The 12,413-nt window shown below is 52.3% G+C and overlaps 2 protein-coding genes and 2 pseudogenes across 2 annotated transcripts; 1 reads left to right on the top strand and 3 right to left on the bottom strand.

Moving 5' to 3' along the window:
* Nucleotides 1–1,296: 1,296 nt before the first annotated feature.
* Nucleotides 1,297–2,253, bottom strand: LOC140221667 (uncharacterized; annotated as a pseudogene).
* Nucleotides 2,254–2,408: 155 nt separating this feature from the next.
* On the bottom strand, nucleotides 2,409–3,756 carry LOC140221455 (protein ALP1-like; annotated as a pseudogene).
* Nucleotides 3,757–5,516: 1,760 nt separating this feature from the next.
* On the top strand, nucleotides 5,517–7,710 carry LOC117841774 (cytochrome P450 86B1). The gene is made up of 2 exons (XM_034722241.2): nucleotides 5,517–7,179; nucleotides 7,319–7,710. Exons 1-2 carry the CDS (start codon nucleotides 5,604–5,606, stop codon nucleotides 7,330–7,332), a joined length of 1,590 nt encoding a protein of 529 aa, XP_034578132.1. The 5' UTR covers nucleotides 5,517–5,603; the 3' UTR covers nucleotides 7,333–7,710.
* Nucleotides 7,711–9,452: 1,742 nt separating this feature from the next.
* Nucleotides 9,453–12,117, bottom strand: LOC117834869 (glycosyl hydrolase 5 family protein). Its single transcript, XM_034714342.2, has 3 exons — nucleotides 11,104–12,117; nucleotides 10,242–11,016; nucleotides 9,453–10,149 (listed from the first exon to the last, which is right to left on the bottom strand). The coding sequence occupies exons 1-3, from the start codon at nucleotides 11,509–11,511 to the stop codon at nucleotides 9,662–9,664; spliced, it is 1,671 nt and encodes a 556-aa protein (XP_034570233.1). The 5' UTR covers nucleotides 11,512–12,117; the 3' UTR covers nucleotides 9,453–9,661.
* Nucleotides 12,118–12,413: the final 296 nt, after the last annotated feature.

Genomic DNA, 12,413 nt, shown 5'->3' with positions numbered 1-12,413 from the left:
CGAGAGGAACGATGATCGCCCCCACCATCGCCACTACCTCCAGCAGCAGAAGCCATCTCTATATACAAAAATTCATACCTTAGCACTGCTTGCATACACACATCCTCTCCATTCTCCCTCTTCCTAACCAACTCATTTTTCTCCCTCTCTAAAGCATAAAATAAAGCATAACAACAATAAATGAAAGGAGGATGAAGTAGCTAACCTTCACAATAATTTGGATGAGTGAAATCCCCATGGAAATGAGGAAAAAAATCGGGCAGCACCTTCCCTATGCTTGCTTCGGCACCATGGAGAGAAGGATGAAGCTCTTTGTCTTGTGGAGTGGAGTGGCTGAAGCTGAAGGAGGAAGAAGAGACCTCTGTCTTGCGATTTTATAGGGTAGGAGTTTTTGTCCCAATTGAAAATTCCAACTGGGACAAAAACAAAGCACTTTTATCCCAGTTGGGAGTTTACTCCCGGTTGAAATTACCAACCAGAGTAAACGTTTTGTCCCGGTTGGTAACTCCAACCAGGACACAAGGGTGAGGCTTTTGTCCTAGTTGGAGCTTCCAACCGGGACAAAAGGCGGGACCGTCGGTGGTAAAAAAAAATCTAGCCGTTACAACCAGGACTAAAGGGAGGGCTTTAGTCCCGGTTGGTATTTACAACCGGGACTAAGGGTGTGTTTGGATGGATGGACGGGACATGGTCATCCCGGATGAGCTTGTCCCATCTCATCCCAACTCATGTTTGGTTGGAGGGACGGGACGATCCCTGTTTCGTGTTTGATTGGAGGGATGAGTCCAACCCGAATGGTCCCGTCCCATGTTTGGTTGGAGTAATTGGGATGGATGGCTGGATGTAATCACTCATTGTGTTTAGTTGGTAAGGTTACCTCCCATGTTTTGTCCATTGTTGCTTGCTTGCATCTAACGCAATAACTGAGCATCAGGTAGTATCATCACACGCCATCAGGTAGTAATCACATCAGAAGTTCACGCTAGCACTACATCTCACGCCATGACCATTTCACGCCAGAAGTTCATGCTAGAACACCAGAACTTCATATGAATACATTCCAGTAACTGAAATAAGCATACCAGTAGTATTATCTCACGCCATCTTTAGCACTACGTCAGGTAGTATTACTGGTGCTGTCAGAAAATGGTGAGCACAATCCAATCACACAGTACCATGTTTAAGAGGGTTACAACCCACAAAGCTAACAAAATTAAAGCAAACTGAAAACCACAGTGCACTGTTAGTGGTACAAGCAAAAGAAAGGTCGCAGCCAATAGTTCAACTTGTGATTCTTTAACACCCAGGAAACTTGTCGGCGATGAAGAAGGCAACCCAGTTCAACTTGTGATTGAAAGGTAGCTTGTACAAGGCCTTAGCAATGTGAGGATTAGCAACCAGATATGCATAATAGTATGATATGTGTGCCTTCTCAAAGCCTGGAAGGCTTGTCAGGACATTAAACAGATCTTCAGGCAACTCATCTGATGGAGGGGGTGGAGGAGGGGGTGCAGGAGCAGCAACCTTCTCTATAGCATTGGAGAGCTTCGCACCAACATACTTGAGTACACCAACCAGAGTACTGTCATCTTCAATGTCAATAATTGTCATCGCTCTCTTGGGCTTACTAGCATATGATGATGCCCCATTTTCATCAGGAGTGTCCTCCTTCTCTTCAGTTTCACCATCTTCATTACCAAGAGGATCAGTTGAGCTCTTTTATTTTCCTGTAGCCATGGTGTTACTGAAGATTATAGACATTTCATTGTAGTGCACCAAAGGTTTGTTTAAGTACTCATCATTAGATTTGTGATCCTACAAGAAAAAACAAATGTATTAATAGTACATATATAAGAGCAGTAGAGTACTACTCTGAATTATACATATGTTTAAGTACTCAGCAGCAGATTTTACCTTAATATACCCATTATAGTGCTCCTGGTCAAGAGAAATTATATTATTGTCTTCATCCCACAAAGCAGCACTCAAATTTTGAAGCCTAAGTATATTTTTGTACTTGCGCTGCCATGTCTTCAAATGATTTTTAATCTGTTCTCCACTAAGATTGGTCTTGAATTGTTCATTCAGAGCACGAGCACACATATTAAAGTGCACTTTCTTGAAATTTCCTGATGTCCTAGTACCACTGACTATCAAATTGGATAGGTAAGAAAGCATGAAAGTGGACATGTTTGATGTCTAGGAAGCAATTCCATTCCCATCAGAATGCTCCCCTTTTCCCTCAGCCTCCATTTCCTGGCAAAATTGTCCATACATAATCCAAACAAGGTACAAACTTAAAATTGTCCATACATATGAATACAAATAAGGTACAAACTTAAAATTGTCCATACATATGAATACAAACAAGGTACAAACTTAAAATTGTCCATACATATGAATATAAATTAGTTTCCATTATGGTTCTGACGATCTGCCCACATGTGATCAGCAATTTGCTGCTTAAAACCAACCATGGCAGCATGTTCATTTGCTTGGCCAGATGACGATGTGGAGTGGTTTTGAACTGGCCAATCTGATTCTTGTATGATTAGCTCATCGCTTCCATCTTGTATAATCCAGTTGTGGATAATGCAGCAAGCTACAACAATATCTACTTGAGTAGGAAAAGGAAAAAATGGTTTGGCATCATCAAGTATTTTGAACCTCCTCTTTAGTGACCCAAATGCCCGCTCTACCGTGATACGAAGCCTGGAGTGCCTAAGGTTGAACAACTCCTTCTCATTTTGCACTAGATTACTTCCCCGTTCATTCAAATGATACCAGACAGCACGAAAAGGAGGCATGAATCCAGGTTTGGCTCCATATCCAGCATCAACTAGGTAGTATTTGCCTAGCATATGAACCACAAATGGGTCACATATCTACAATCAACATAGTGCTATGGAGAAATTCAGCTACAAAATTAGTCTATTACCTTGTGGAATACGAAGGCCATTCTCACGTTCTAAAGCATCTCTCAAAACTAGAGCATCATGTGTTGTCCCCTCCCAACCAGCCAAGACAAAAGTGAACCGAAGATCAAAATCTACTGCTGCCATAACATTTTGAGTTGGATAGGACTTTCTACCACGAAAGGTTCCATTTCCTTAGAAACACTTGCTCTTACATGTGTGCCATCAATAGCTCCAATACAATCCTATTAGTGTTGAATACATCCAAACAAAATATTAGGAATGATATAGGTAACTAATTAATTAAATTGAGATATGGTTGTTCCTCACACCTTGAAATAAGGATCCCACCTTGGGTTCCCTGCAATTTTTTTTGAGTCTCCAATAAAGGTGGCCTAATTAGTTTTTCTCGTAGTTCTCCAATGGCATGAAGAACTATGTTGAAATATCGGCTCACTATTTCACCGGATCTATCAAAATTAGTAGTAACTAGCCTATTCCTAAAGTTGTGTGCCACTGTATTTAGAAACATGGCTACCTGCTGCTCAACACACAAATGAATGGTGTCTCTCAGCAGGTCACGATCTCTAAAAACCTTGCAAAATCAAAAGAAACGAGCTCTATTGAGTCTAAGCATTTTTACACAAGTTGTATCGTCCTTCCATATTTTTGCATTTAGGTATTCCATTCTAATCCTATCCCTCAATTCAATTGGCCCATAACCAATGCATTCTCTCCTCACATCCCTCTTCCTTTTCCTAGATTGAATCACTATTGTCATCATTGACAAAAACATATGGGTTGCAGTAGCACAAATCAAAACCTTGATCCTCTGTTCCATCTACAATACAACAATCAAACATAAACATACATGGCACTATGTCATATATGCGAGTCCATTGTTTTCCGGGGAATACATGCCACTAATTATGTAGAAGCCATGGCTAGGGTTTCGTACCTTGGGATCCTTCGACAGTGGGAAGCAGCAGACGTCGAGGAAGATGCCGGCGTTGAGGAACAAGCCGGCGGTGGGGAAGACTGGCGGCGGGGACGGATCTGCACCAAGACGGAGAGGATGGACGAGGAGGAGCGATGGTAGACAGGCAACCGGATCTGCACTGGGCCGGCGCACTCTCGATCGGCGAGCGGAGGGGCTCCGCCGAGCACCTGGTGCATGCCGTGGCACCGCCAAGGAGGAACGGGAGAGTCGCAAAGAAAAAATGGGATGAGGCGCAGGTGAAGCGGTGCGATGGGGAGGTGAGGGGGTGAGGCGCTGGCACGAGCAGTGATGGGGAGTACGCGCGTGAGGGGCACGTGACGCGGGCGGGACGCGGGCGCGGAACAAGGATGGATCGGTCCGGCCAATTTTTACGGACCATTTCATCCCGGATCTACATGGAATATTCCGTATCTGGGATGGTTCCATCCCCTGTAACTCCCAACCAAACACCTCAAAAAAGGGATGACCCTATCCCGTCCCATCCCGTCCCTCCATCCAAACACACCCTAAAGCTCCCCCAATTCAGTCTACCGTGACGCGCCACATTTAGTCACGGGCTAATTTTAAATCGGGAAAAAAAAGAACGGAAGGTGAGTCCTCTAATAGTGGTGGACCAAAACTCACGTCGTTGGTATCTGTCTGCGAGCGCTGGTGCGCTACAAGTACAAGATTTACACGTAACGGATTGGCAGCGACGTCGGTATAGACAACAAAATCGCGACGCTCAGCAACGTCGGAAGAGAGGAAAACAACAAAATGTATGACACTCGTAAGCTAGCTTCCACGCCCTCGTTGCGCAAATACAAGGAGTAGTGCGTGTAAGATATATAACCACCCAATCAAGCACCTACTCTAGTAGTAGATGACCAATTAATTCTTGCTTATTCAGGTAACCAAAGACATGACTGCTGACAGAGTATTAAATCTTGTCTATTCGTGTGGATTAAGCCATTTCAAGTCCTTGAATTCGTAGGGAAACCATTACATTTAAGGATACAGGGAGTGGTAGTGCACATGCATGGCCCAAGGTGACACGCGAGGGCGATGCATGGCCGTTTCATTGTGCCACCCTCCGTGGTCACTCTCTCGCTACTGCTCCTGACTGAAGCATAGAATGGAGGCTCTATCACCGTACCAAACAGAGGCCGGCCGTAACCCAAACCCATGCCATGACTCCATGAGGGCATGGATAGTACACGGCAGGGATAAGCTAGCCCCCCAGTGTGCCGCATGGGCGCTTGGGGATTTCGCGTTCCAAGGGGCGGTATCCGATCCAGACCATCAATGCGGCAGTTCATCCCTTCCGGCTCCGTCCCAGTTCCCTAACCGCTCGAATAGACCGCGCGCCTGCTGCCGGCGCCGCCGCACCGCACCGCACCGGCGGCCGCCGCGCGCGCACCCCTACCCGGCTACGTACCACGCACTGTCACCACCCGCTCGGGTCCCATTCGGATACCCGTCGATCTCCACCCCCTGCACACGTACACGCTAGTATACACCAAGTTACCAACTACCGAGAGCCAGACAGCCAGTGCACCACCCCAGGCCCACACACTACCGCCCGAGCACGAGCGCTCGCGTGTATAAATACCGGGGTGAGCTCACGGCCTGCATCGTCCAAAGCAACTAGCTCATCTTGGCACGTCGAGACGATCTACACTGATCAGCAGCTTGGCAGAGCGAGCGAAATGGCGAGCGAGCTCGTGGCCATGGCGCTGCGGTTCCTCCGGGAGTACGTGCGGGTGTCGGACCTTGCCGTGACAGCGGCGGTGCTGTTCGTCTTCAGCGCGGTCAGGAACCGCCTGTCCACCAAGCCGGGCGCGCCCATGATGTGGCCGGTGGTCGGCGTCATCCCGGCCCTCGTCGCGCACTTCGACAACATCTACGACTGGGGCGCGGCGGCGCTGGCCCGCACCGGTGGCACGTTCCATTACCGCGGGACGTGGGGCGGGGGCTCCTCGGGTGTCATCACCTCCGTGCCCGCCAACGTCGAGCACGTCCTCAAGACCAACTTCGCAAACTACCCCAAGGGGCCCTACTACCGGGAGCGGTTCGTGGAGCTCCTCGGCGAGGGCATCTTCAACGCCGATGGCGAGGCCTGGAGCGCGCAGCGCAGGGCCGCCAGCACCGAGATGCACTCGGCGCGGTTCCTCGAGTTCTCGGCGGGCACCATCGGCGGCCTGGTGCGAGGCAAGATGCTCCCGCTGCTGGACCGGATCGCCGAGCGCGGGGAGGCCGTGGACATGCAGGACTTGCTGCTCCGGTTCACGTTCGACAACATCTGCGCCGCCGCGTTCGGGATCGACGCCGGCTGCCTCGCCGAGGGCCTCCCCGACGTGCCGTTCGCGAGCGCGTTCGAGCGCGCCACCGAGCTGTCTCTGGCCCGGTTCGTCACCCCGCCCTTCGTGTGGAAGGCCAAGCGCCTCCTCGGGGTGGGCAGCGAGCGCGCGCTCGTGGAGGCCACGCGCGCGGTCCGTGAGTTCGCCGAGCGGACCGTCGCCGAGCGCCGCGCCGAGCTCCGCAAGACGGGGACCCTGGCCGGCCGCTGCGACCTCCTCTCCCGGCTCATGTCGTCGCCGCCGGCCGACCTCCCCGGGGGCTACTCCGACGAGTTCCTGCGCGACTTCTGCATCAGCTTCATCCTTGCCGGCCGCGACACCAGCTCCGTCGCGCTGGCCTGGTTCTTCTGGCTCCTCGCGTCCCACCCGGACGTGGAGTCCCGCGTCCTCGCCGACGTCGTCCGCGCCGCCGACGCCGACGACAAGAGCGGCAAAAGCATGGACTACCTCCACGCGGCCCTGACGGAGTCCATGCGGCTGTACCCTCCCGTCCCCGCCGACTTCAAGGAGGCCCTGGAGGACGACGTGCTCCCGGACGGCACGGCGGTGCGCGCGGCGCAGCGGGTGATCTACTTCACATACGCCATGGGGCGGGACAAGGTCCTGTGGGGCCCCGACTGCCTGGAGTTCCGGCCGGAGCGGTGGCTCGACAAGCGCGGCGCCTTCGCCGGCGGCGCCGAGAGCCCCTACAAGTACGTGGTGTTCAACGCCGGGCCCAGGCTCTGCGTCGGGAAGCGCTTCGCCTACACGCAGATGAAGGCGGTGGCGGCGGCCGTGCTGGCGAGGTTCCGGGTGGAGGTGCTGCCGGGGCAGGAGGCTGTCAAGCCCAAGCTCAACACCACGCTCTACATGAAGCACGGCCTCATGGTGCGCTTCGCCCGCAGGGAGCAGCGCCACGAGCCGGGGCACGCCGTGCCGGCCGCAGGTGGGTGCTCCATTAAACGCCGGCTGCCTAAAGCCGTAATTGAGCGGGACTGCTCGTGCATCCAAAACTAGTATATTTTTCGTACGTAGCCGATACATGCTTACCAACCTCATGGATGGATCGGTTTCGTGTCGAACAGGGGAAGTGGATTGACATGGGGATGTCCAGCTGGCGAAGCACGAAGCTGTGGAAGAACGGAAGAATAAGCAAGCCACCCAGTCTAGAGGGGTTCATGAAGACGTACGTGCAGATTGAGGTGAATAAGGTCATGTGAGTCGATAAAGCATATACGTCTAGTGTCATATATACAGTACGTATGTATACACACACGTGGTGTGTGTGTGTGTGTGTGTGTGTGTGTGTGTGTGTGTGTGTGTGTGTGACTGTGTGTTGTGTCATGTTTGCGCAGTTCTGATGAAAATCACACAACTGCGTTTCCCAATGAACAGATGTATGTGTGTGATAAGTTCTTTTATTTTATTCTATATAAAAAGTGTGCGCGATAAGTCTAGAGGACCAATTGATTCTAAATTGATTCTGTGCAAATATTTACCTTTTTAGTGAATGATTGGTGCAAACCAAATTCTCCCCACGTGAACCCCCAAAAGAAAAGAAAAAAAACATACTTAAAAGTATTCAAACTTTTGAAACGGTGCATATCCATATATCATCCATATACGCACTTCGCCGCACACAAGTGGAGATGCAAAAACAATCAAGAAAAAGAATCAAACAAAAATGACAATTTTCCTGTGCATCTGCGGCGATAGAGACAGAGAGTTCTAGAATTTGTCTTCAAGTGCACGTGCTCATAAAATTTGTTACCTTTTATGAAGCTCCATGAAATTAAACGAGTCTGCATCTCAGCTTTCGCCATAAAAGTGCATTTATGGATGCTCTACGGTTGGGCATCGCTTCACAAATCCATCTTCATCATTTCTAAGTAGATCCTTATTTAGTTCACTCCCAACTTCCAACTTTGGTACTATGCAAAAAGAAGATTCCTCATCACATCAAACTTACGGTACATGCATGGAGTACTAAATGTAGATGAAATTAAAAACTAATTGCACAGTTTTGTTGTACTTTGCGAGACGAATCTTTTGAGCCTAATTAGTCAATGTTTGGACAATAATTCACAAATACAAACGAAACGCTACAGTGTGCTATAGTGCTGTAACAGTAATTTGATACCTCCCAACTTTAGCAACTAAACAAGACCTAGGTTTTTGTTGGAAGTTTTCACGTCTACTTCGTCGCATCATGTGTCTGTCATGAACTCATGCGTGTGCGCGGATGCATGGGGATGGGGTTTGTGGACGTGGTGGTTCGCCAAGCGCTACTGCGATATCGGCATATCGCTGTGGAATAGCGTACGGATCAGCATGACCCCGGATTGCTACTTCGATCTGCACGGATCCCGGGTACCAGCACGCCCATCCAGTGTTCAACTTCACCGGTCGCCAAATCGGGCTCCGAGGCCGCGCGCGCTGTTCAGCTGAGTGCCGCGGGGCTCGATCGTTTCTGCGTTAACGTCACTGCTAGCACTTTCATCGGCCATACTCTGCACAGAAGTTGAGCTCGTCATTCCTATGAAACAATAACGTTATTATAAAGAAGAGCATAGACACAAAAATTAAATAGGAGATATACATAGTATTTTTACGGAGATGAAAACCAACTTTTAAAAACCACAGGCTTGTTTTTGGACATAATTTCATGCAATAATTATCCGGCTTGTCATTCCTATGAAACAATAACGTCATTATAAAGGCGCAGTGAATGGGTTGTATATGCTTATCTGATCATACGACGTGCAACCTCTAGAGAGCATGGGAATAGCCTAAGCCGTTGTTAGTCCCCACTTATTCTTTTCGACAACGTGGTTGTTCTATAACACTATCATGTAACACTTCATTAAGAAGATAACAGTCCCACAACCACCACTGATCCGACCTCTATGTGAATAAATGAATCTTTGAAGAGCTAAAGCGACACATGAAAACCTGCGTGCGTTTTATATTAGCCTCCATTTTATAATAATTTTTCCAAGTAGTGATCGCCGTATGCCAAGCGTGTTCATTCGTACGGCCTCGCAGCCAACGCGATCAGCGAGAAAAAGGAAATGGCACTGCTTGTGCCCGGACATCCGATAGGAATTTTCCCATCGGACATTCCATTGCAACATTGAATCAAAATATTTGCAACATCGAAAATCTATAGTTGCAATAATAAAAAATATACGAAAAAATTGACTACCTTAGGATAGAAAATTCTCACCACAACATGAACACTATGTTTCATGCGATATTTATGAAACATGCGAAAATAATAGTTTAACTATTAAAATATACATCGAGACGTCCGATTGTTTTTAAGATTTCGAACGTCAGAGTCTTAGCGTTACCGAAAAGGAAATAGCCAAATCAGACCCGACCTATGCACCTACGGTAGCTAGCTAGCCGTCGGGTCCCATTCACATTCAGGCGAGCGAGGGCGGCGGCGTGCGCGCGACGCGCCTCGTGCTCGTGACCAGCTTGAACCACTGGCGCTCCGGGTCGCACGTCCCGTCCCCGCGCAGGCACGCGCACGGGTTTGTCACGATGCTCCTGCCGTCCGCGCCCACGTCCAGGCACAGCGTGCCGCCTCCCAGCTCCGGCGCGGCGTCGACGGCGACGTGCATCCCCGAGTCCGACGCGATGCGCCACGTCGACAGCGCGTCGCCGCAGGCCTTGGTGCCGAGCCGCGCGGGCAGGCCGCGACCCTCGGCCCGCAGGCACGGGAGGAGCCCCCCGGCGGCCGCGGCGTCCCTCCGGACCAGCGTCGACGACGGCGTCGCGTACGCCCACGCGTCCGTCTCGTTGCACGGGCGCAGCTCCAGCGTCCCCGCCGCCGCGGAGGCGGCGGCGCAGAGCCCCGTGAGCGGGTGGAACAGCACGGTGTACGGCAGCGCCTCGCCGTACCCAGGCCCTGCACGCGCGCCAACGATCAAAATGACACAGCACAGGATGCCACTGGAGGTCGGGAGCACTGATATTGTGACGCAACAACTGAGGGCTGACCTTGGATTGGCCGCTGCAGCGCCTGGATCCTGGAGAGCACGGTCTCGTTGCGTGGCTTGGTCCAGGACCAGTCGAGGACGCCGTACACCTCGTCCATCCCGGCGACGCCCTGCCGCAGCGCGTAGCTGCCCTGCAGCGCCCAGTAGGCCCAGTCGAGGTCGTGCTCGGCGGCCACGGCGGCGGCGCACGGGAAGTAGCGGTTGCCCCTGAGGTCGCCGCCGCGGAGGTCGGCGCCGAACTCGCTGAGGAAGAGCGGGAGGCCCCGGGCGAGGAGGAACCCGCCGCGGCGCTCGAAGTCGCGCGCGGCGCGGGCGCAGACCTCGTTGGCGTTCCCGGCCTCCCACGCGCGCGCGTCCGAGAAGCTGTACCAGTGCACCTCGAACACCAGCTTGCCCTCCGCCGCGAAGCTCACGCCCACCGGCCTCGCCGCCAGGAAGGACAGGTCGTAGTCGTAGCTCAGGCCGCCCATGATCACCAGCGCCCGGGGGTTCGCCGCGTGCACCGCCTCCGCGCCCCTCTGCATGTACGTGTACCAGTCCTCGGTGTTCTGCCTCGGGCCACGGAGCTCGTTCCGCAGGCTCATGCCGATGACGCTGGGCACGTCGGCGAAGATGGTGGCCATGCTGGCCAGCCCGTCGACCCAGACGTCGGGGTCGAAGTCCCTGTCGCCGAAGAACCCGTTGCCGTCGTCGTCGCCGCAGCACCACCCCGGCTTGCTCACGTGGTTGTCCAGGATCACCATCACGTCCTTCTCCCCCAGGGCGTTCACCACAGCCTGCGTTGCATTGCGTCGCGATCAAGATCATCAAAATGAACAGCGCTAGCTGTCGTAGATCCTATCAGGAAATGACTAGGGCTTTGCCTTGAGCGACTCCATGAGCGTGAGGTCGAGGAAGCCGGGATTGTTGACCTCGACGCCGCCGGCCGTCTCGGCGAGGCCGTGCGCCAGGAGGGACTGCCGCACGGTGAGCGACGACAGCGATGCGTTGGTCGCCAGCGCGATGGGGTACGTGAGCCGGACGCAGTTGAACCCCAGGGACACGACCATCCCGGCGATCGCGCCCACGGGTTGCCTCCCGAGCCCCTCGGTCACCACGGGCTCCAGGTGCGACGGCCAGTTCACGCAGGCAAGCTTCACCCGATGCCCCGCCTGGTCCACGATCCACCGCGACGACGTCGACAGCGTCAGGGCCGCCGCGCGCTCGCGGTGCCAGGCGAGGAGGAGGACGAGCAGGAGGCACAGAGCGGCACGGCGAGATCCCGGCCTCATGGTGTCCGATCCGTGCAGAGAAAATTTCTGATTGCTACGTCCGGAAGCGTGATGAGTTAATGAGATCAGGGGCCAGGGATGCGCTCCTACTTCGCATCTGCGCGCGGTGAAAAGAAAACGGAGGAGAGAAGGTTGGTGACAAGTAGAAGAACCACAAGAATGTAGAATCACGGCGACCACACCGGGGTTTAATTGCCTACGAAAGTTGTTGACGTGTTAGTTCTTCTTTTTGGTACTCTGATTCTTTTCAGTAGCAGGCGCCCTGAGTCCCATTCCAGAAATGGCCGAGAGAGTTTGTATGCTAGCTTGGAAGAGCAAAGACCAGAGGACGCGGGTTTCCAACACAGTCATCGCGATCTGGATCATCATCTGGAATGGTAGGTACCTGCAAAATCTGAGGAAGAGCATGTGGCCTCTTGGCAATTTCTGGCCATCGATCACCATCCACGCAGGGAAGTAGCAAAAATCAGTATGGACAAGCTTCTTCAACCTAGGATGGCGTCTCCCACGGAATGCTCTGCCTACGGGCGAGAGAGCTCATCGTTTTTCTCCCCGTTTGTTTTCTGCATCCTCTTTTTCTGAAGCTGTCTGGTTCTCCTCTGCATCTCCAAGGAGAACACACACATGCACTCCCCACACGTGGCCATGGCGTACAGGGAACAACCAGCAGGATGATTTGCCATCCGATCCTCGCATCTGCGCGCGGTGAAAAGAAAACAAGAGAACGGGGGAAGGTTGGTGACAAGTTGGAGCGACCGATCGAGCGGGTAGAACCATGAAAATGTTGAATCACGATTCACGACGATCACACGTCCACACCGGACCTGCCTGCGGGAGTTGTTGACACGTTAGACTGGGACTGAAGGACATTGCTGGTCTATTGATTTTGGCTCACTGCACAG

Source organism: Setaria viridis, chromosome 1, assembly GCF_005286985.2.
Source record: "Setaria viridis chromosome 1, Setaria_viridis_v4.0, whole genome shotgun sequence".
NCBI classification, from domain to species: domain Eukaryota; kingdom Viridiplantae; phylum Streptophyta; class Magnoliopsida; order Poales; family Poaceae; genus Setaria; species Setaria viridis.
Note: the sequence above shows the minus strand (reverse complement) of the source record. Positions and strands in the feature narration are given on the sequence as shown.